The sequence below is a fragment of the Ochotona curzoniae genome, unplaced genomic scaffold, assembly GCF_017591425.1.
Source record: "Ochotona curzoniae isolate NIBS_2020 unplaced genomic scaffold, NIBS_Ocur_1.0 contig_43, whole genome shotgun sequence".
NCBI lineage: Eukaryota > Metazoa > Chordata > Mammalia > Lagomorpha > Ochotonidae > Ochotona > Ochotona curzoniae.
Genome location: NW_024466218.1, coordinates 23,690,187 through 23,712,897, shown reverse-complemented (window position 1 = coordinate 23,712,897; position 22,711 = coordinate 23,690,187). Strand labels below are relative to the sequence as shown.

Sequence of the window (22,711 nt, the reverse complement as noted above, 5' to 3'; positions counted from 1 at the left end):
ACCCAAGCAGCTCCCATAGGAAATTCTGGAGGTAGGTAGCAGCCTTCTCGGCCACGCCACAGTGCTGGCCACAAGATCTGTCTCTTAAGCTCATCAGAAGCGTCTATGTTTTCTTTATATAGTTATTATGTTAAAAATGCCACTGATGCTTGTCTAGGAAACACACTGTTTATTTAGAAAACAATTAGGCAATGATGATTAAATGGATTTACTCAAACTGTTAGAGCACTCAACAATGATAAAATGACATTTCAGTATTCGCTGTTAAAATAATAGTAGTTTGCTATTTGAAAAAAAATCAATTAATCTATTTTGGGTACTGTGGACGTTCTTTTTGCTTAAATCATGTGAATGTTGGTGAAGAGAAATTTTGCTCCTATTCCTAACAGCTCAAATATTTAGAATCATACGGGCTGCACAACCTTGCCAAATCCCTGGAGACACAGGTGGCCTTACCGATGTCAAGATCACTGCTTGTCAGGTGATTGTGTGGCCTGTCCCAGAAAGGGGGTGATGAGGTTACAGGCAGGAGGGTGAGTGTGAAAGGGGAAGATGTTGCTGGTCAATAGTGAGAAAAGCAGTATGATTCTGTAAGTCGTCTATTGCACTTCCTGGTGATCAACATTGGATATGGAGCACCTGAAGACGCTTTTGGAAAATACTATGAAAATGTAATTTTTGATGCAAAAAAATGATAAAATCCATGCATCATTTTTCACATACATGCCTGTCCCTTTCTTTTTAAGTTCCTGACGCTGTCTGGCAAATCATGCAGAAGATGGATAAACATTATTGCCTTTATGAAACATCCCCTTACTTCTTCAGAAATACTCTGTACTTGATCTTTTTGCTCTGTTTTCAACTATCTCCACATTTTGTGATTGTGTTTCCATGTTATTTTAGGGTTTTTAGCCTCTTTGCCCTTTATTGGATTATACATCTGACGTGTCCTATGTCATATATCAGAGCTTAAAAAACAAGCAAACAAAACTCCCAAACGAAAAACCTCACTATGGATATATAAGGAAGATTACTAGAAAGGGTGGGAGAGACAAAGTTTCAATTTAAAAAAAAAGTGGAAGCTGTGTGTGCTGTATTAACTGTGAGAAATACATCATTTGCATGAGATGTTAGTAGCAGTGGTCAACGGAGTAGGATATGTGGCAATTCCTTGCAGTATTTTGCAACTTTTGTTTTATAAATTTAAAATTATCCTGAAATTAAGTTTGTTGAAGACCAAATTACTCAGACAGTATTCTCTTGGGATACAATTCCAAGATCAACACTATCACAAACTTGTAACTAAAATGTTGGTCCGCTAGAAAATCAGGGTCTTCTAATCTGTCTGGCTTTCAAGCAATCTTTCCATGTTTGAATCACTTCAATACAGAAGGAAATGGTCAAGAGTGTGGAATTTCAGCTCTTGGGACCTTAAAGGTGTTGTATCCCCTCCATTTAAGAGAAGCCCTTGGCTCTTTCCTTTGAAAAAAAAAAAAAACTTCAGAGCAATATTCACGGGGAGTTTGTATAGTCTTTAACATGTTCTTTCTCAATGCATGATCATGTATAGCAGCAAAGGCTGACTTGTGTCTTCTGAAAAACAAGAATCTCAGTATAGGGAAAGACAGCAATACAGGGTCAAATCATGGTGATGGGGTCATTCTGAAAAGTACAAGAGTTCTTCACTTGCAAACTTGGCAGACATGCAGTTCTGTCCCGTTCAAGGTCCAACTGTGTTAGGTGTTACTTTACAGTATTACAGAATTAGAGCAAATATTGGAGCTGTTTCATTCACTTTGCTTCTTTTTCACAGATATAAAAATCTACAGACACTTGTGAATTACTTCTGGCTTTTCATCGTCACTGAAACATCTCACCCACACGCTATTTACACCTTTATCCAGATTTGATAATCACCTTTTTGACTAACCATATTTCTACAATATCCTTTTGTCAGCAATGGTTCTCACCACTGGTGTTGCTACAAGGCTAGGCAGTTGATGTGAAAGTGACAGTGTGTTTATCAAGTCAAACATTGGCGTGCATTTTTTGTTTATGAAAGCAAAAATAAGTGAATTTGCTTGTTTTAAGGGTAAAGGATTATTTCTTCTCTTTCACTCAGGGAAGAGCATATGTCTTGCTAGCTCACACTTAACTCCATTCATTTTCTTTCTAGTCGGAAGCAAATACCATTTAGTCTCCCCAAAAGCTCATGGTTTAGAAATCACTCTAAGAAACTGTAATAACAGAACCCAGGGCAGACTACCAAGGGGAAGAGTTGATACAGGCATTACATGTAAACTGAAAGACAAGGATGCTAAATTAAATTAAGCTGACTAGGAAGTTTCTTATAAGAAGAAGTCTCCACAAAAATGTAAAAATATTCATATAACTCTGGTAGCTAAAGTTGAGTCTGAAATGCAAATTAGAACTGTAGTGACATCAGACAAATACTAATGGAAAGAGAAATTTAGCATGCCTAGAGAAGAACTTTGAATATTTGCAGTTTAATCCGCCGATGACTATGATAGAATACCATGGAATGAATTGGACCAATTAAAAGTACTGATAAGATGTTACATTTCTGTGAACTATAAATATCAAATATACTGAGTCCCAGTTACGGCATTAAATCCTACATTTATCATCTATTGTAAGTGTGACTGGTGAAAAGTGCATTGAATTACAGTTCCCTAGAGTTGTATTCTTTCCAAGAGTGAAGGCCACTTGGAAACTTCTGTCCATTTGGACCAGTACGCATGAGACTAAAGTGACAATGCGGTATTCTATTGCCTATTTAATCTCTTTCAAAGTGGCAAATACCTACCATGCCTGGTATTCAGGCATGAGACTGTTTTGGACAAATTTCTATAAATAAACTTTCATTTTTTACTTAAATAAAACAGACATTCATTTATATCCCACAGAGTTAAAACATACATACTACTTTCGCAATCAGATTGCATAATCCATGCAGGAACTCATCTTCCTTTTTAGATGGGGAGTATAGTACCAGACAGGACTTTTGAGGAATACAAAGCAAAAGACCTTGCATCGGATAGCACACTGCTGAGATAACACATTGTACATTTCCACAGACACATCAAAGTTGACGTTTTGAAGCCAGATTGTCCTCACATACCTGCTTCGTATGTGGTGGCATGTGCGGTCATGCTCCATGTGCTCGAGCGTCTGTTTTTTGTCACCATGACTGAGAATTCATACATCGTGTTTGGCTTGAGGCCTGTTGCTGTGTAACTTAGAGCTGTTGTGTCTTCTGACTATACAAGTGCGAAAGAAGCAAACAGATAACAATTGAGTTCCATCAAGTTGGTAAATCAAGATGTATAAAACAACTATCAAAGAAAGTCAACAAAACAAGGAGTTTATTTCCCAAAGCATAACAGCTAAGGATAACTACGATGCTACTTCCTTGACCAGCAGTTTACAGTGCTGATTATGCAACCGATGCAGGGGCGATAAATACAGGTATTGTGTTATCCAGAGGAGCAGCTAGCAGATAAATTTTTCTAAATGAAGCAACAATAATGATTGCAGCATAAACTCTACTCCTTCAGCTGACTCAATTATTGAGGTCATCTTCATAGACCTTTCATTTACTTACAATTGACATCTGAGAAAATCTGGGAATGTTACAGTAATATTTTCACATAGATCTTAACAAACATTAGGCATGTATTTGTCATGATTTTTTAGCATATGTAATGAAAGAGAACAGATTTCATGTATTTCATAGACACAGTTTTAAGGACATAATGATATTTCCCTTGCTACTTCCTCATTTCTTATTTTCCTTTCAATTTTTGTGATAACATACCTTTAACTCACTTTATAACGTCAAACTTTATCCTCCACTAAATAAAAAATTCATTCAGAAAACACAATACTATTCCTCAAGAGAACAGACGAGAATGATAAAGAATAATCAACCTGCAAGATGTCAATTTTAAATACATTACATTTTAATGCATTACATATTAGTTATCACAAAACAATAGACAGCACATGATTTCATTTCCTTTTGATAAGTTTTCAGGAACGGAACAGTTGGACCATATGGTAACTTTCATGCTCAGAGTTCTGAAAGATTGCCATATGGTCTTCCATAATGGCTGTACTAGCTTACAGTGTATTAGAGTAGCTTTTCCTTTACATCCTTGCCAGAATTTGTTACATTTTTAAAAATTTTGGCTGATGCCCACTTGAAAAGGGGGTGAGATGAAACTGATCAATGTTTTTATTTGCATTTCCATGATGCATAGGGATCCTGAGCATCTTTCTGTTTGTTTGTTGACTATCTGTCATTTATCCTTTGAAAAGCAGCCCATTTCTTATTGGGATTGTGTGTTTTGTTGTTGGGTTTCTTGAGCTTCTTACATAGTCTGAATATTAAGCCTTTATCAGTATATTCCATCCACTCTGCCACTTCTTCACTTAGTTGATTGTTTCTTTTGCTTATCAAAGGTTCTTGCTTGATGTAATCTCAATTTTTGCTTTTGTTTTCTGTGCTTATGAGGTCTTATAAAAACTTATTTATCATTTTTTAAAAAAGAGTTTTAAGTTATACACAGTATTTGTGTTTGGAGAATCTATTTAGCTTTTTAAAAACAACTATATAACTCTCTACAGGAAGGAAACGGGTGTCACGTGGCTTGCTTTCTATTTGCATACTTCCCATTAAGTAAAATCTTAAGTATGGCAAACGGTCAGCTACCAGAGGTGCTACATCAAATTGGATAAATACTAATATATTGGTGTGCAAAGAAGTGTTAGCATTATTTAAGTCTTCTGAGTTCATTGGTTGTCTTCTAAGCAACATAGTATGAATATTTTAGCACAAAGTAAATTGTCTTTAGTGCTTATTTTAAATAATATTAAAATAATATTATTGCAAAAGCTAATGAGGAAAAAAGAGGAAAGGGGGAGGGGAATTGAAATGAAGGAGGAAAGTATGGTAAATGGAGTGCATAAAATCTACCATCTTTATATTAAAAAGAGTTTTTAAAAGCTAAAAATGGCAATGAAGAAAAACATATAAATTTCTCATATTAATGCTTCTTTTCTACATTACCTTTCACATTTGAGTTTATTTATAATTGATAGATAGATAGATAGATAGATAGATAGATAGATAGATAGATAGATAGATAGAGTGATTTGTTTTGGACATGTAGATTTTGAAACACTGATATTTACAAAATTAAGGAAAACCCTTTTACCACTACATGCGCACTCTCTCTCTCTCTCTCTCTCTGTCCCTTCCTATTGCAGTAGGCTGCATCTTTTTCATTCTACTATGAATCTTAGGTTATGCCTAAGAAAATTCTACATATCATTACAACATCAAATAAATACTTAAGTGCTCCAATAACATCTTGATGACATGTCATTCCTACTATCAAAGCAATGGCCTGAAAAACATTTCTCAGAAGCTCTTCTTAAAAATAGCTGTAAAAATGCATGTCCCAAATAAATGTAAAAACACTTTGCATAACAAAGATGATGGAATTCCACCTAATAAATTCCAAAATATTCCACTTGACGGACTAGCTGAACAAAGCATCAGTTTTGCCCTTTCCATGCTAAGGAATATTTGTAAAGCTTCGAAACAGAAATGGGGCAGTGAGAAATATTTCAGGTATGAGGGAAGAATCATATCTCACAAACATGGTTTTTAAAAATGTCACTGGGATTTGAGATGCAACTAAGCAGTATCATCTTTAAGTTCAAGAATGCCAAATTTACATTATTTAATCACCACGGAGTTAGAGCTTTCTCTGTAACCTCATGGATGACTACGTCTTATCTTAAAGCTTTGTCTGGAAATACTCCAAAAATCACCAGTTATGTTTATAACCACAGGTTACTCTGCTAGTATCTGTATACGTCTCAGTTTCTTTTTTTTATCTGTTAAATGGAAACAGCGATGGTACTAACCTAGTCACAGTATTTAGCATGCAGAGTGCATGAAATAAAATGTGCCTTGTTCAGAATAGGATTTCAGGGCATGTTAGTTTCCATCTTTCACATATTGTCTCTGCACTGGCAGAGTGATCACTCCCTCTTGCATGGACTCCCATCACAATACCCTCTCCCACAGCATCCTCTCCAGAGGGAAGCAGAAACTGCACGGTGCTGTGGTACTGCTGGGACTGGGAGCTGAGTAACCCTTCTGGAAAAGCCATCTATTTAAACTCAAATGTTTTGTCAGAGTAATGGGAAATGGACTAATATAATGTATAAACTTTGAGTAAATTCTATGTCTTTATAGTATACCAGATAGATTTTTATCTGTGTCCTTGCTAACCAAGTCCTTCAATTCTTTCCTTTGACGTTGTCAAACTCAGGAGTGTGGATGAGAGAGAGAGAATGTGTGTGTGTGTGTGTGTGTGTGTGTGTGTGTGTGTGTGTGTGTGTGTGTGTTCTATCCAGCTATCAAGCAAGGTTATGGGAGAAGGAAAAGCTAAAATCTTGTTGAGTTGATCTATAAAGTGCAATTATGAACCTCAAAAATTTTAAAGGGAAAAGCAGTCTTAAAAGTTAAGACGGAGAGATCTTTTTCCATGCTCTCATACGTTGCCTTGGTTGTCTTTCGGGTAGTGTTATCTTTATAGTTCTGTTGAGTCTTAAATCTGACGCTGTGAGTAGTTTTATGGAATATCTAACTCATATCACAGGATTGATACTATTTGGTCATGCTTCAAGTTTTTAAAGACCTCACTCAATAGACCACAGCACAAAAGAAAACTTTATTATAGATGGTTTCAAGTAAAAAAAAATGATTTAGGGTGACTTGTGAAATTTATGCTACCTAAAGATTGAAAGACCACCAGCAGTATGTCACCATGGTTACTGGAGGAAAGGGACGGATGTGCAGAATTACCGATGGGATTCATTGCACTTCCAAGGTTGGAGCTGGACATTATTGGAGGACACATTTGCACCCTGATGTGCTTGCACTCACCACCGGCTTGAGGCTGGCTTTGGGAGATGCTAGTGGGAAAAACACCAGATAACATGGGGGGGACATATAAATTTCCCCCAAGAACAACCTCAGTAAAGCGGTGAAGGGAGGAGGCAAAAGGCTGTGTGGAGGACTGGCATTTGACTGAGCTGTTAAGACGGGAGCAGTTGCCCACTTCGCATCTTACAGTGTCTGGGTTTGTGTCCTGGCTCTGGTTCCAACGCAAGCCCCTATGGTGATTCTTTCCGGAAGGCAGTAAGATAATTCAGATTTCTGACATCCATTTGGAGATCGGGATTGAATCCCTGTCTCCTATTTGTCTTATCTCTGGGTCAACACAGCTCCAGCTGTTGTGTACACTCTGTCTACATGTCTCTCTCTGGCACTGTATTTGATTCCTTGGCTGTTGGGTGACATTTATACTCTTATTAATGTTACTTTGTCCACTATCATCTTGGTAAGGATTAAGTTTTTAATGAGTCTTCACATACGATCTACTTGGGATCCTATATGTATCTTTCAGGTAGATCTATGGAGCAGAATGTATAACTTACTCCAAAATCACACACAGTATGTTAAGAAATGGTAACTAACCTGTGACTTTTTTTCAACATTAACTCGCTCTGCTCTAAGCACAGCTCCAAGCACTTGAGAGTCACCAGGGAACGTTTCATCTGTGTCCACATTTATGTATTGTTTGTGTTTATCAACATCTTAACAGGTTCAAGATGTGTCAGCAGAGTCTTAGTGTGTCTCTGTATATCAATTTTCTGAGGCTGTTTGGGACGGGTAATGACTGTGTGCCTCAACAACATATCTGTAGAAAAGTTCTGATAGTGACAAAAATCGTGGGGTTGGTGTTTTCCATACTACTTAATGAGGAGTATGCATTACATCTATTTCCAGTTGTTTTCCCTATAAGATCTTTAATATGTTGCCTTTGGAGCCAATCTAGATCTAAATGAAAAAAAAATACCAAAATCTTGCCAGGAAATTAATACAGAGTCCAGATATTTTCAAAGACCTTCTTTTGCACACAATCACATGATTAATACAAATTTTATGTCTGGTAGAATTGAGACAGCATCGTACCTCACAATAAATTTCTCTCAAGACACAATTATTCCCTTGCTAATTGCAGATACTTAATTACGAAAATGCTTTGTTTTCCTGGATAGAATTTCTGTATCAAAATGCCTCATGACAGTCCAGAAGGCATTTAATCCAACACATTCAACAAATGACCATTCATTCACGACATGATGTCATCAAGGAGAACCTCACCTTGTATTTTGCACTGGCAGAAAAGCTGGTCCTCCAGCGGACAGTGTAGAGCCGCACGTCGGAAGTCTTCTGGTTCTTGGAGACAGAGTTGTCTGCCCAGCTGACCCTCACAGCCTCGTGGGTGAGAGCCACAGCCTGTACACCTACTGGTGGGAGCATGGGGGTGGAGACATCTGGGACGGAGGTGGGGAAATCGTCAAGCAAAGGATAATAATCAACTGGGTCAGTGGGATCTGGGTTAACAAAAGCCCGCCAAATGAAACGAGTATGTAAATAAAAGTGTTAAAAACAATAGTCGTGGTAACACATCACAATGAGTTAAATGCATGGCAATAATGATGATAGGGAACATGAGAAGAACAGAAAAAAATGCCATTAATTCAACCAGCACACACATTAGAAATAGTATTTCCACATCACAAAAAATAGCTGCCTGTTTTCTATGATTTATTCATTTCCTTAGAGTGGTTTTGTCAATTCAGTTGTCACTTGTGGTTACATATTTTAAAAGTGTATTTTGGGTAAAGGGCAGTTTTGCCCATGACTTCTTGAAAAATAACGGCACAGAAAGAATGAGTTTTATCATTGTAAGGGTAGAATAAAACAGGGCTTATTTCCTCCTTGAAAGCAAATGTTCATCTAATATCTTTTGGAAATATTTGTTTCCAACTGGAGTGTCTCTACATATATTCATTACTGCTTCACTCAGATTTGCATAAATGTGATTTAGGTAACATGCAAACAACAAAGAGAAGAGGCATGCTATTGCACACAGCAAAGCCAGGGTGAGCACACACAGTCCCCAAGGGTCAATCATGCACTTGACAATTAAACTGGAGACAACAGTTCGATGGAAGATTTCCTTATAGAATCCTTATTTAAAATGTTCAAGTTCTTCCCAAGTACTCACAGAATAATAATATTTTTAGACATTCTAACCATGCTTGTACTAAAATTTTTAAGTTTCATGGAAATCTTTTAAATTATTCAATGTAAAGTTAGAATTAACTACCTTCTACATTGGGGTCTACAAATTCTTTGATTTAAAATATCATGACAATCTGTAGGATGACATGTACAATTCTGAAACATTTTTACAAAAAGATCCTATGTTCGTTTTCACGCTGGTGAAATTGGAATCAGAGAAGCTTATTGTGTGACCATGATGGCAGTGCTGTTTTGAGCATTTCACTTCACACTTTGTACATTTACTGTTTTAGGAAAATCATGCATCATATATAACGTGCTCTCACACCCACAATGCAATGTGCTACCTTAGCTGTCAGGCAGGCCACACGATACCATTTAGGGAGATGGCCACACTCACGTCTGGTTTCTGTTTGTTTTCCTAAGCAGTTCAGTTCCCAGCAGAGTGGCTCCTGCCTGCTTTGGATGGTGCCTTCACGTTGCCCACTGCATTTCAAATGCCCATGCCCTGTTTCACACCCTGTTTTCAATGAATTATTTAGTGATGTGCTGGTGCGTGGCCTTTGGAGTAAAATATAAAGATGGAGGAAAAATCTGAAGGCACAGTGAGACAGAGAAAGCGTGCGTGTGTGTGTGTGTGTGTGTGTGTGTGTGTGAGAGAGAGAGAGAGAGAGAAACGTGTGTTTAAAATTGAATGGCAGAGACTGAGTTTCCTGTTACCCCTTTGATGTCTTTTTTATTAAGAACTGTTTTACATCCAGACAGGTTTATGATGAAGAAGAGACTGCAGTTTCCACAACGATCCCAATCATCCATCATGTTTGTGTATCAGCTGGAATATTTTTTATCCTTAATTTAGTTGTGACTATTCTTACACGGATTTACAGAATATAGTGCATTGCATGTGAACTGGGGCAGCCAGCAGTAGTCAGGGGAGGAAAGGGACATGGAAAATTCCATTTTGCAAGCTACTGTGTTGATATGTGTGTGTGTATAAATAAGTTCTTCACTGCTTCACTGACTAATCAAGTTCTGTTGGTAAAAGTATAAAGACTTTATTGTCTTGCATGGGCATAATGTATAAGATTTTTCACATTCTAGTGATAACACTTCAAGATATGGAAACAGCTAATCCTGCTAGTTCTGATTTTAGAAAAGTATGCCATTCATGACTGATTCTGAGTTTCATGGAATCAGTTCCAGAATGCTCCCAAACGTGAAGCAATCCTTTTCAGTTGGCATGCGTATGAATGTACATAATCTAGACATTTTGACTGTTGGCCAAGAATACAGAATTTAATTTTCAGAATATGGGGTTTAATTTTTCTCTGTTGTGGTTTGCCATTCTACTGTGCATTTCCCCCAGAACAATGGTGTCTCATGGTCATTGGGTCTATGGATTATTTAATCAACTAAAAATGTTCACTTCCTGCATTGCTCTAGCCAATGTCAAGTTTTCACTGGTCTCAAGAACCTTTTACCTACAGTACCTAAATCTGCAGATTTACATGGAGAGTTTGCAACACAGAAGAACATGTTTGTGATTGTTAAGCATTCTTATAAATACATAAAAATGTATTGCTGTCTATCTCTCTGGTGAAAAAATTGAATCATTGAATCTTAAATGTCATTTTGGTGACTAAATGTGATTTTCTTGTATTCTTAGGTATGCTTATGTGCTACTGATTTGCAGTAGTTACATTTTAAACATTATAAAGAAGGAACAAGAGGGGAAAAGCTGTTATTGCAAAAGACACCTATTCAATTTCAGATGATTGTCTTGGTGGAAGCCTGTGACTATTCAGTCATTGCACCAAGAGAAAAATGAACATTAATACCAGTGACATGCGAGCAGTTGCTTGCTGTGGTACCACAAGTAATACCGTCTCTTGAACACCCATGTCTCCACCCATAAATAGACCAAGCGTCACCTTTGCTTTCTAACACAACTTCCTGCTACTGTGCATGCTCGGAACCAGCAGATACTGGGTTGTACTTCTTTGAAACATTGATAAAATAATTAGCAATAAGCAAAGTCAATGGGTACAATCTATCATTTCTCTAATTTTTATATTCCTTCTTTCCCCATGCTCAAAGTGTCTTGCTCTTCTAAGAATCACAACAACACAATAGCCTCACAGCTGATATGAAATTCTTACTGCATTAGACCTGACGAAAATTCCAGCAGATGTATTACTGATACCGGTTGGATGAGCCTCTAGAACTCACCACATGTATGAGCACATGAATGTAGGAATTCATACGGCCTGGTCCTTACTCCAGACTGACATGTGTCCTGCCTCTGGTACATCCTGTATTTTCCCAGAGAGCTTAAGGGAAGGCTACACAGAAGCTGCAAGGAGACAATGTCTGTCAGCAGCATTCTAACTCCATTATTGATGGAGTTTGTTCCAGCACTTTGTTTTCCAGTCCTCTGATGTGTCCTGCACACTAAGACACCATGTTCCAGTCAGGTTCACACTCTCTAATGCTTGCTATCCAATCTAGGTGCTTCTCCCTAGTTCCTAGATTCTCATTAAGGTGAAAAAAAGTGGACAAATTAAATGGTGAGCTTGGGAGTTAAGCTTGGGAGGGGATGGGTTCAAAGTACTAATTGGAAGAGATGGAATGTTATGTCCAGATCTCAGATGTAAGTGGACATGGTATTCATATCACTGAACAGTAGCCTTCTGTCTTGAAATAAAGCCAACGTTTCTGACACACAGGCGGCTTAACAAGCTGGCTGTCACGTTTGTATGCATCCTTCTCTTGGTTTCTTGGACCTCTGTATCCTTATCTTTCCAGTTTAACTCACAGGAAAATTCCTAGAATTGGTCAGTACTGGAATCCCCCAATTCCTTTAACCCCAGTGGTTTTAGGCATTTCTGAGGTGACCGATAGGCCGAGCTCAGGAATAACTGGGCTGTATGGCTCATCTAGTCTAAACCAGCCCAAAGAAACCAGCTACTTCTTGTCAATATGATGGACCCCAATGGACCCCAAATTGAGGAAGGTTTCAGCAGGTCCATATTCTCCTAGTCAGTGCATGAATGTCTAGAGATTCTTTCTTTTTAATTTGGGAAAATCAAAGGAAAAATAAACAGAGTACGCATCTACACACAGATGTGCAAGGCTCAGAAGATGAAAGGATAGAGTGCCTTCTCCTTCTTGGTCCTTTGTTTCATTTCGGGTTAGTTTTTCATTTCTTACCATAACTCGAGCACTGACTACCTGATCCGAAGAGGGTTCATGGAATTGACTCACCTGTGATGGATCTTGTGGTGGCACTTTCATAAAGAGGAACTCCTTCTCCTGCATTGTTGAAGGCTTTTAGGGAAATGACATAATGGGAACTCGACTCTAAAACAGAAACAACGTGAACATGCTGATTAATTCCATGTACTGAAATATGCAAGGTAAACATGTTCTGAAAATAAAGTTAATGCGATCTATTATGTAAACTAATGTTTATAAATGAGTGAGTTGGGTGTTAAGAAAAATGGTAGCAATGGCTTTTAGATAATCTCACATCCCCATAGGAATGGTGTCTAGAGGACTGGGTAGAAAATGAAACATTTCAACATTTACTGTAAAATCTGATGATTCACTATGACCTCAGCCCCTAAGATATAAAGGAAAAGACCCCACAGTGTTGTCTGAGGGTTATCTGCAAGAAAAAGCAAATGCAAGCTTCAAACTGAATAAAGAACATCATCGCAGAAAAAAACCATCCAGTGATCCTGGGATGCGCAGCATAGCAGTCTGAAAACAGCAAATGTTAACACCTGAATCTGGACCTCGGAGCCTTTTCCGCACAGGGACAAAACAGACGTAGGACAAACTCCTGAGAACAATTTCTCGAGAAAAGCTGGATACTGTGTAGGATCCAAGCGGCAGAACAGCAGAAGGAAAGAAACAATCAATGGGAAGGAGAGATGCCACTCAAAAAAGCCTTGGGAGCAGAGCTGTGGCAGTGCCCAGTCGGCATCAGCATTGGAAAAACAGTAGGTGCTTCAGCGAGGGCAGCCACACTGTCTCAATCGCAGATCACTCTGTTTATTTCCAACTCTTCCAAAACACGCAAAAAACTTTTTGCTTCCATGACAAAGCAAGATGCAGACCTGATTCAACCTGCAACTAACTGTTGAACCCTGGTCTAAATAAAAATAATAATAATAGTAGCAAAGGAAGAAATTTAGAAAAGCTGTCTGAACTTCTGGAAGGCAATGAAAACCTACCTATGAATGTGAGTATTAAAAACTTGTGGCAATAAAATTCTCTAAGAAAGTAATTAAAAGTAAAAGCGAAATAAAGGAGAGACTAGCACTGATACAAAGAATTACATACAGGAGACACAAAGCTGAGCAGAAATATGCAAGAAAAATTAATCTAAACACTTAACTATTTTGAAATAAACTGAGCAATATCAAGAAATTATGACTCATGTGAGAATGATAGAAAACAGAAATTAGGAAAAAATTCAGTTGAAGAGCTCAAGACAGATTTTAGGAAAAACAGAATAAGTAGGGGAATATGTAGAAAAGAAAAAAATGAAAATGAGACTGAAACATATAAGGATTCAGGAGAAACTGACAAATACTACAGTTGGGTAATATCAAAGGTATTGATGATAGAAGAATGAAACGAAAGAACAGAATGCTGAACATGGAATTTAAGAACTTCTGCAGACATGCAATCATCTTTGCGGCATTTATACAGAAATAAAATATCTTTTTCCGGGGGAACATCATATCAGTTCTAGGCTTTTTGACAGAAACATAAGAAATCAGAGAAATTGATTTAGACACTCAAGAAAATGCATTTGTTTTTACTCAACACAACTTTGAAAGCAGAGTACACTGCCAAGTTGCCTTAAAGTGGGTAGCAATCAGAGAAGTGTGTCCCCGATATTTTGAGATCCAAATTGTCTAAGAAGACATGACCCTAACAGATGAGTGAACAGTCAACTCTATGAACTACCTGATCAGAGAGATTAAAGAGATACAGCTCCCATTATGGAACGGTTAACATATTTCACAATGCAACCCCAGATCAGGGAAAAATACAGATGCTACGTACAGTTTATTTCAGCAGAGCGACAAGCGTTCCCATGCAGTACTTCACTTCCTTAAGGTCCACAATGGCAGAGTCTGTAAGCTGAGGACTCAAACCAGCTCTCCCATCAAAGAAGCCATCACCACTGAAGCCGTCACCACTGCCTCCCTTCTCTGCAGTAGCAGGAAGTTGGAAACTGGTATCGGACCCAGGCTTTCTGTTATGGAAGTGAGTAGCTAACCACAAAGCTAAATCCTTGCTCCTGAATAAGCATTATTGATGGTGAAATTTTATCAGTGTTATTTGGAGACTAGTTCATACTAAAGAAAATGAATAATAGAGGAGAGTGTAGTTCTGCCATTCCTTGTATCCTCAAGAAACAAATTCTTGATAAAAATGAGAGGAAATAGAAGTGGAATATAAAAGAGGTTAAATAAAGTCCTTGGTTTCTAAAATTCCATTGTAGTAAGAAGGAAAGGAGTTTTAAAGATATTTATCTACAGTAAAACCTGGAAATCCTGATTTAGTATCTATATTATGTAAACTTAATATGTATTTTTTTTTCCACAAGAAGAAACAAACGTCTTGGGCCAGTGTTGAGGCACAGATGGCCGAGGGCTGATGGTTGCTGATGACACAGGCATCCCATATCAGAATGCTGATACAAGTCCTGCCTACGCTGCTGCTGGTGCCACTCACTGCTAATTTGTCTAGGAAACCAGTGAAATCTGGCCCAAAGTGCAGATCCTCCGACTCAAGTAGAAGAGGAGCACAGAGTTCTGGGATCTTAGATTCAGTTGTATCCAGTCCCAGCCATTGGTAGAGTGAACCAGCAGACAGAAGTTCTCCACAGTATCCTTCTGCCTTTCAAAAAGAAAGGAAGCCACAACAGAAACAAAGGCATCCTGGAAAACTGATTGTTGTTCTGAATTTGAACACAGGCTGACAGAGCCTGAACCAGCCTGAGACCCAGCGGAGCAAGGAAGCAAGCACAAGCGAGCAAAATCACATCCAGTCGATTAAAGGGTCCATGCCAAGAGACTCCCATTTCCCAAAGATGAGGCCAGTCTAAGGATATTGCAACACTGCCATGTCTTGGGATCTGTAAGATCTATGCACTGCCATGTCTTGGGATCTGTAAGATCTATGCAAGCATGTGAATTTATAAAGATAGTTTAGAGAATTATAACAGTTGAACCAAACTAACACCTTGAAAAACCACAAAGAATCAAGCACCTAGCCAGTTCTCCCTTCGTAAACTCTACCATGGTATGACCAGCCAGCATACACAGGGAAGGACTTCCTGATGATATTTTAAAAATATTTATATAACAAAGAGAAACAGCACATGATGGAATTAAAAGTTTGCTATTTTGCTGTCCCCATCAATGAGTGTCCCTAGGCCGTAAGAATTAACAACTGCTAAGACACCATTAGACTTGATGTATTTCTTAGAACATGACGCCTTCTAGAGTCTTGGCAAATGCATCAGACCGCTGAATCTGATCAAGCCCCTGGATTCAAAAGTCATTTGCAGAAAAAAAAAAAAAGCCAGACACACCAAACATCAACTGCTATTTCATGAGGCTGTACATTTGTTACATAATCTATGTCTACATTTTATATTACAAAAGGTATTTTAATGGCTTTATACCTCACAATGACGTCTGAAAGTTGATTAAATGGGCTTTTCATGAATTTCCTATGTGATCCAAATATTAATGTCAAAGATATTAGCTTTCTAAATCATAAAATGAGACAAGAATCATAACATAGCCAGAACAGAGTATATTGAATGTAATCAGTGACATCTGTGATGAGAATTGCCTTGCTTACAAAAGGGGCTTTTTATTTTAAATTCTGTTTTAAGATAGCTTACTAATAAAGTAACCAACACACAGCTGTTAACGCTCTTGGAGATCCACGACCAATGGGAGAAGATGGATTCTGTTGCCAGTTTAGGAATGTAATTCTGTATTAACTTATTGCAAAGAAAAAATGGAAAGAAATTAAGCAATAAATTATGTGGAAGAACCTGTGAAAGCTATATGACTTTAAAGGCCTGTAAATTAGTGAGAAATTGGGTCATCAAAGGCTTCTTGGCAGATATGAACTTACAAGTAGAGCACGCAGAAAATCATGGAACTTAGAAGCGGAAACATGAGGAGAAGCATTGCAGAGGAAGAAAGAAAACGAGAGATGGTCGAAGTGTATTTGGGTAAGCTGGCAGAATTCCACAAGTGCACATGGTTTCTCTAGTTACTTTAGAGACCAAGTCAGATTGAATACATGATTCATCTGTAATGTTTTATAACACAAATATTTACAGTAACTTTCAACCATAGGAAATTGCCTTTTTATAATTCAAATCCCATTTGGTTCAGCATAATAGGTTAAGGTTTCACGAAGTTCATGGAAACACACAATCAAAAGAGGCTTATTTCTCCCCAATGAAGTTTTGGTACCTATGCATCATTCTTCATGGCACAGTATATATATATAACTGTGTATACAGTATACACACACACATATATATATATGCTGATACATAGAAATGTGTCTAGTTATCTGTATTTATCAATGAAGTGCAAAGGAGATCAGCAACACCTAACCCAAATGCTTAAGAGTTAAAATTTTTATTATCTTAACGTTTATTTATTAATTTTACATTTATCGCATATATTTCAGGTGTAATGTTTTGATATGCATAGCAAAAGTATTACAAATTCACATTAACCATCTCACATTGTTTTGTTTTTCCTTTACTATGAGATGATTTATTTACAATTATTTTATCTATATAAGGTGAAAATATTTCTTCTGCCCAAAGAAACAAGAGGGAGAGTGAGAGAGAAAGGGAGGCAGGGTCCCAGAGAGTGAAAGATTCAGTTGAAGACTACAACCATTATTATAGATGAAAATATTACCGATATATGCAAGGCAGGTCTACTGTTGCTAGGTTTTCTGAAAATGGACATTGCTATAGAAAGTAAACACACTGCTTACTATTGGCAGTGGATTTAAATAAACCTGTTTGTTTTGTGTTGGCAAACAAAATACATTGTGGAACTTTGAGTCCAGCTCCAAGGCCACTAGTCTGTTACCACGGAGAGAGTCCCACATACACAACTACATACTGCACACGCTAACATGCAAATCCACATCCAGCCCATAAGAACACGTTGCCCTGGGCTGACGTGCCAATCACAGCATGAGCTGCCACAAATTCAAAATGTTGTACCACATGGCAAGTTGGACAGATGTAAAATAATCAATCAGGTAGTCATTCAAGAAAGGAGACCTGATACGGTCGATCTCCAGAATTCAGTTAGGAAAATCCTCCTGAAATTCTGTTTTCATATTCAGAGTTCTTCCAGGTGCTTCCAGGTGGTCAGCAGTATTTGAGACCTGACTCCACCCTCCCCGAGTTTCTCTCCCCGTGCTTGCCCTGCACTCACAGGGCTCCTCACCCTGAATGCTTCTCTGGTGTGGCTGCATTGGGAGCTTTAAAACTTTGGCATGTGAAGACACTTCAAGAACTTCCTTGACACAGATCTAAAAAGATACATTTTGACTGATGCACAATTTTTTGATAAAATATATAAGGTTTATTTATAAACACCATGGAAAATGGGTAGATGAAAAAAAAATTTTTTTGCCTTAAAATGCATTCATCTTTCAATTCTATTTTTCCATGTACCTTTTGAAGTTTCTGCATCAGTATTACTTTTCATGAAATAAAATATTTTATCTGCTTCATTTTCAGTGTGGCCCTTAGCCTTTTCCTCTCAACGATCGCAGTGGGCAACAGGGATCTTGAGCAGCACTCCTCATCTCTCCCTTTCTCATCCCCAGTTCATGGTACGTAAGTGTCAACCCAGTGCAGACGCTCACACACACTGATACTCATCCTATCCCCAATCCTTGTTTTTGAGTTTAGCCATGGAGCGGAGAGTCTGGAATTTTACAATTTACTAACTTTTGGATTCAGGAAATGCACTCAGTTCCATCAACGCTAACTATGTTGAGCACCTTGGGAGAGATCAGCCTTAAGGAGATGTAAACCACAGGCACGGCATGGACAAATCTGCAGTGAAGTTGTGCCTGCCTGAGGAAATCTTGGACGTCCTCGGAGTCAATGTTTTCCTGTGGTCAAGCAGCACCGTGATGAGTCTGCTGATTGTCTAACACACATGAACACTACCTAGTACCCGACCAGCAAAGACAGAGCCATCCCCTTCAATAACTTCATTTCTGAGTACTGCCCTCGCGCCTTTTATACTCCACATCCTCATTTGCATATCTGGGTGAGGAAACTGCTTGTATAGTGTGCTTTTGTCAAACTATATTGTGGGCCTACTAAGGACACCATAGCATTTTCTACTGCCCCAATATAGAGGAACTCAACGTTGAATCATCCAGACAAATAAAAATGCCATTAATTTACTTATGAGCGGGTAGGCAGTAACCTATATTGTGGTGTAGGCTGCTGGAAAGATGTCTTAGGTGTGAATTTACGTTCAATTCTTCTTCTATTCATTCAACAGAGAATGAGGGTTCCCCCATGACACGCGTGTGGTGGTGTAATTTACAGCAGCACCGCTAGAGGGCAATGTGGAACTATTTTCCCCGCACATGCTCAGAGCTCTCAAACTTTGCAAATAGTAAATCACAAAAGAACTGATGCCCCCTTCTATAGAAGCATCAAATGAGTTAAACACATTAAACGTTATCACGATGACTTCCAAATGATTTAATTATTAAAAATGGTCAAGTCCCATTGTACAGGAATAAACTTAACAATCATTGTGGCAATAAGTGTATTTTTGGTATTCCCTGCAAGGTTGCTGGCAGGTATTTCTGAAAAATTTATCAATTTCCTCTGAAAGAAAAAAGAAAACCACAGCTACATTCTCTTCCTTTGAATTCCCTGGGATGCAGCCTCACTTACATCCTCTGGATCTTGGTGGATGTCCTTCGGCATTGTATTTAGCTGTGGCTGTTCTGAGTGATTCCAAATATTTCAAATTATGGATAAGAATTCTCTCATCATTCAGCCACCGTCAAACCAGGACACACAAATTAGGGAAAAGCATGTAGGAATACGTATTATCTCTGAGAACCCGAGAAAGATGGCTGTGGGCCAGGATCTTCGCTGTGGCAGGGGTGCAGCAAGAGGGATAAATGTGCATTTATTGTTCGAGTTATAAGAAATCAAGCAATGGTAATCAGCTTGGTTCTCGTTCCCCAGAGAATCTGTAACTGGTGAACCACAGTTCCCAGGTTTTGTTGAAGCTTCTGAGAAGGTAGGAAATGGATCCGGCTCCCCGGGGCCGAGGGAATGAGTCAAGCTCCTTCCGGCTAGACCAAGATGCTGCGCTTGGTAACGAAGCCAGTGGGAAGAGCATCGTTATTTTTAATTAATATTTTGTGTGAATTAAATGCCAGTGGCAGGTGCCAGATTGACAGCCCAGTCTTTTCTTCATTACAGATTATGTTCTTCACTCAGTGGCCCCATCCATGCCAAGTGCTTGGTGGGGCCCAGGCTCCGCATCCCTGCATCTTTCTCTCTCTGTGTTAGCACTGCCAACAAGTCAATTAGAGAAAATGAGAATGGTAGCTGTTTTTCTAATGCAGACACCTGCTCGTTGCGATGAACTGGGGCTACAACATCCACAGAAAATATAGGCTACTGGACTGCTGTCAGATAGTAAATATTACTGCACACCTCTGACCCTACCTGCCCTGAACTGCTTAATTGTAATGGGTGGAGGGTGAACACAAGGGATTGCATTGACTCCTTAAAAGGATAAGCAATTCATATTTGAGAAAGAGGCAATTTATACAATGCATTCAATTCCACTGCATTACATATATCCCTTTGTTAATTTAATTAATGGATAATCCAACTAGTTCCCTAGTAAAGATTTTCTACTTCTCTAGGAATATTATCCAAATGATTTTCTCTTTGACAATTCTTATAGAGACCAGCTGCCTACCTGGTCAGTGTAGCAAAGTATTTAAATCCTAACAGTAAAATCCAAGGTGCTTTGCCTTTAACACAGTATGGTCTATTGTTAAGAAAGTAGGTAAACACAAACCATGAGAAAGGCCTGTGTGTGGCACATGGAGAACATTCAACAGATATTTGTTGAATTCATGCATGCATGAGACACAGAAGGGCGAGTTACTTGTTGAAGTTCAAACAGCAAGACTTTAATCTATTTCGACACAGAACTCGGATTTCCTGATGCCAACCTGCACATCCTGATTCTTTGTGTGTTCATGAGAAATGAAGTTCGAAAATGTGCAAACATTTCTCTGTCTCACTTGCACATTCACGTTCAATTCTTCCTCTATTCATTGGTCCATCACCCATCAGTAACCGCTACACGTCTGTGAGTCACTGTTGTACATTTCCAGGGTATAATGTGATTAATGACAACAGCAAGAAAAGAAAAAGCCACAGAACACTGATCTTTCCTGACAGCTTATTATTATTATTATTTCAATCTAGAAATTGTTGAGGCTTAAAAAGAAATACAAGAGAAAAGTTGTCTGGAATGAGGGACATTTTGTGGAGAAAGTGGTAGTTTTCCTGAATCCTTTGATGAGAGAGGACTTGAGGAGAAAGGAAAGAATTAGCAACACAAAAGACCTGGCTACAGTATGAGCAGTATCTTGAGTGTATTCTTATCTCAAGTGTTATATTGAAAGGAAGGAAAAGTCAACTAATCCACCGAGTTTTCCCCTTCCTTTTCTTGCTCCACTTCTTTCCTACCTGCAGTAACATTTGCTGGGTGCAGAGTTAGAACCCTTGCTAACCACCTCAGAATCCTGATTTTATTGAATTATTCAGTGTGTGGCATAGAGAAAGTGACCAATACTTCTGTAGTATGTGCATAATTATCTTCTTTCCACAGTTGCAAGGGGGTAGAAAGTTTAACTACAAAGGCCAGCTTCCTGTCCAGTGCTGCTTCCCTCTTATGGAATAAGGTATGGTGAATAGATCTGACACATGCCAAATGTATCTTCAGGGAACTTGGATTTCCCTGACCTATGTGGTCAGACAGAATTGGAAAAGATGTTGAAATAGGTATACTTCAGAGACTACTCCAGGTCACAGGAGCCTGAACCAAGCTGGGGTAGTATGAACAGAAGTCAAAGAATGGATGCAACAAAATGGATAGATACATTTGAAGGGACAAGGGAGACAGGCAGGAAATCAGGGCAACTCCTTGGTATTGAGGTTGTTAGTGAGATGTCATAATTACCAAGACCAAGACTTCAAAGGAAATAAAATAAATGTTTCTGTTATGTTTGACGTAGGGAGGAAGGGGCATTGCAGTTAAAGTGATTGACGTCTTTGGGCCCTGGTCACATCATAAGAACTTGACAGATACAACTGTTTTGTGGTAGAGTTGGCTTGAACTTTGCAAAAGCAGAGCAATGGCTGCTAAAACTTTTAAAGCAGTTTCTTCCCTGCTTTCCTCATGGAATTAATGCATGGTCTTAGGGTGATTTAGTCTGGCTGGAGGTGATCTCTGCAGAGTTGCCGGCTCTCCCTTGGTGAGCGCTGTCGTACTTGTGTGATGTACTTCATCGTATCAAGAAAAATCACGGCTTTCATTCCTCTGCTTTGATTTTGAAACTGTTTTTTCCCCAACGATTTCAAAATGTTACAGAACAGACAGGATAGGGATGCTCATTCCTATTTCAGACCTGGAGAGGCTGAAGTCTCCCCAAAAGTCCCGCGAGCCTCAAACATACACAGGTGCACTCCTCCGTTGACTCAGACATAGAAAGCCTAAATTTCCTCCAGAGAAACTTTGGACACCAAATTAGAGCAAAAGAAACGCATGCTTCACCCGTTTCACTTGGTATGCAGGCGGAGAGCCCTTTGGGTCGGAAACAAGCGCTTAGGTTTCAAAACATGACAAGCAGCTTATCGATAGAGCAGTTCATGAAACAATTCCTCAGTTAAACTTTCTATCCAGAAATGAACCACAGCATACATATCCAGACACACGGGGTTTCTCTCTCTAGTCAAACCTCTCAACAACCACCACAACAATAAGAAAACACCCCACACATTAAATACTGGGCAAAGTGGGAATTTTGTATGAACAGTTAATGACTCAATTCATTGGAAACACAAGCAACTTTTAGTCAATTCAAAAGGAAATCATTACTTTTCTTTAAAAACAAGATCAAACTATAACATCACCCTAAAGACAGTAAACCAATATAAAATGAGTTATGCTCAGGAACTAACTTCTTGTGTCCTGCCTTGTTCCTCCTTTCCCCTCACACTTTGGGTTGATTCTTAACTACTCTCCTAACACATTCCTTTGGTTGCTGGAAGAGGGAACAGAGCCAGAGAGGGGAAGAGCAGAGGAAACAGAGGAGCTGAAAGGAGCGAAGACAAGGATGCATATTCGGAAACACGGAAGAAAGAGA

The 22,711-nt window shown here is 38.7% G+C and overlaps 1 protein-coding gene across 1 annotated transcript in view; it reads right to left on the bottom strand.

Moving 5' to 3' along the window:
- The window catches only part of DCC (DCC netrin 1 receptor), an 891,673-nt gene that overhangs the window by 88,877 nt on the left and 780,085 nt on the right, over window positions 1-22,711 (bottom strand). The window contains exons 16-18 of the mRNA XM_040984736.1: window positions 12,461-12,556; window positions 8,270-8,502; window positions 3,143-3,281 (exon numbers count right to left, since the gene is read on the bottom strand). Of these exons, the coding sequence (XP_040840670.1) occupies window positions 3,143-3,281; window positions 8,270-8,502; window positions 12,461-12,556 (468 nt within the window). The remainder of the gene's footprint in view (window positions 1-3,142; window positions 3,282-8,269; window positions 8,503-12,460; window positions 12,557-22,711) is intronic.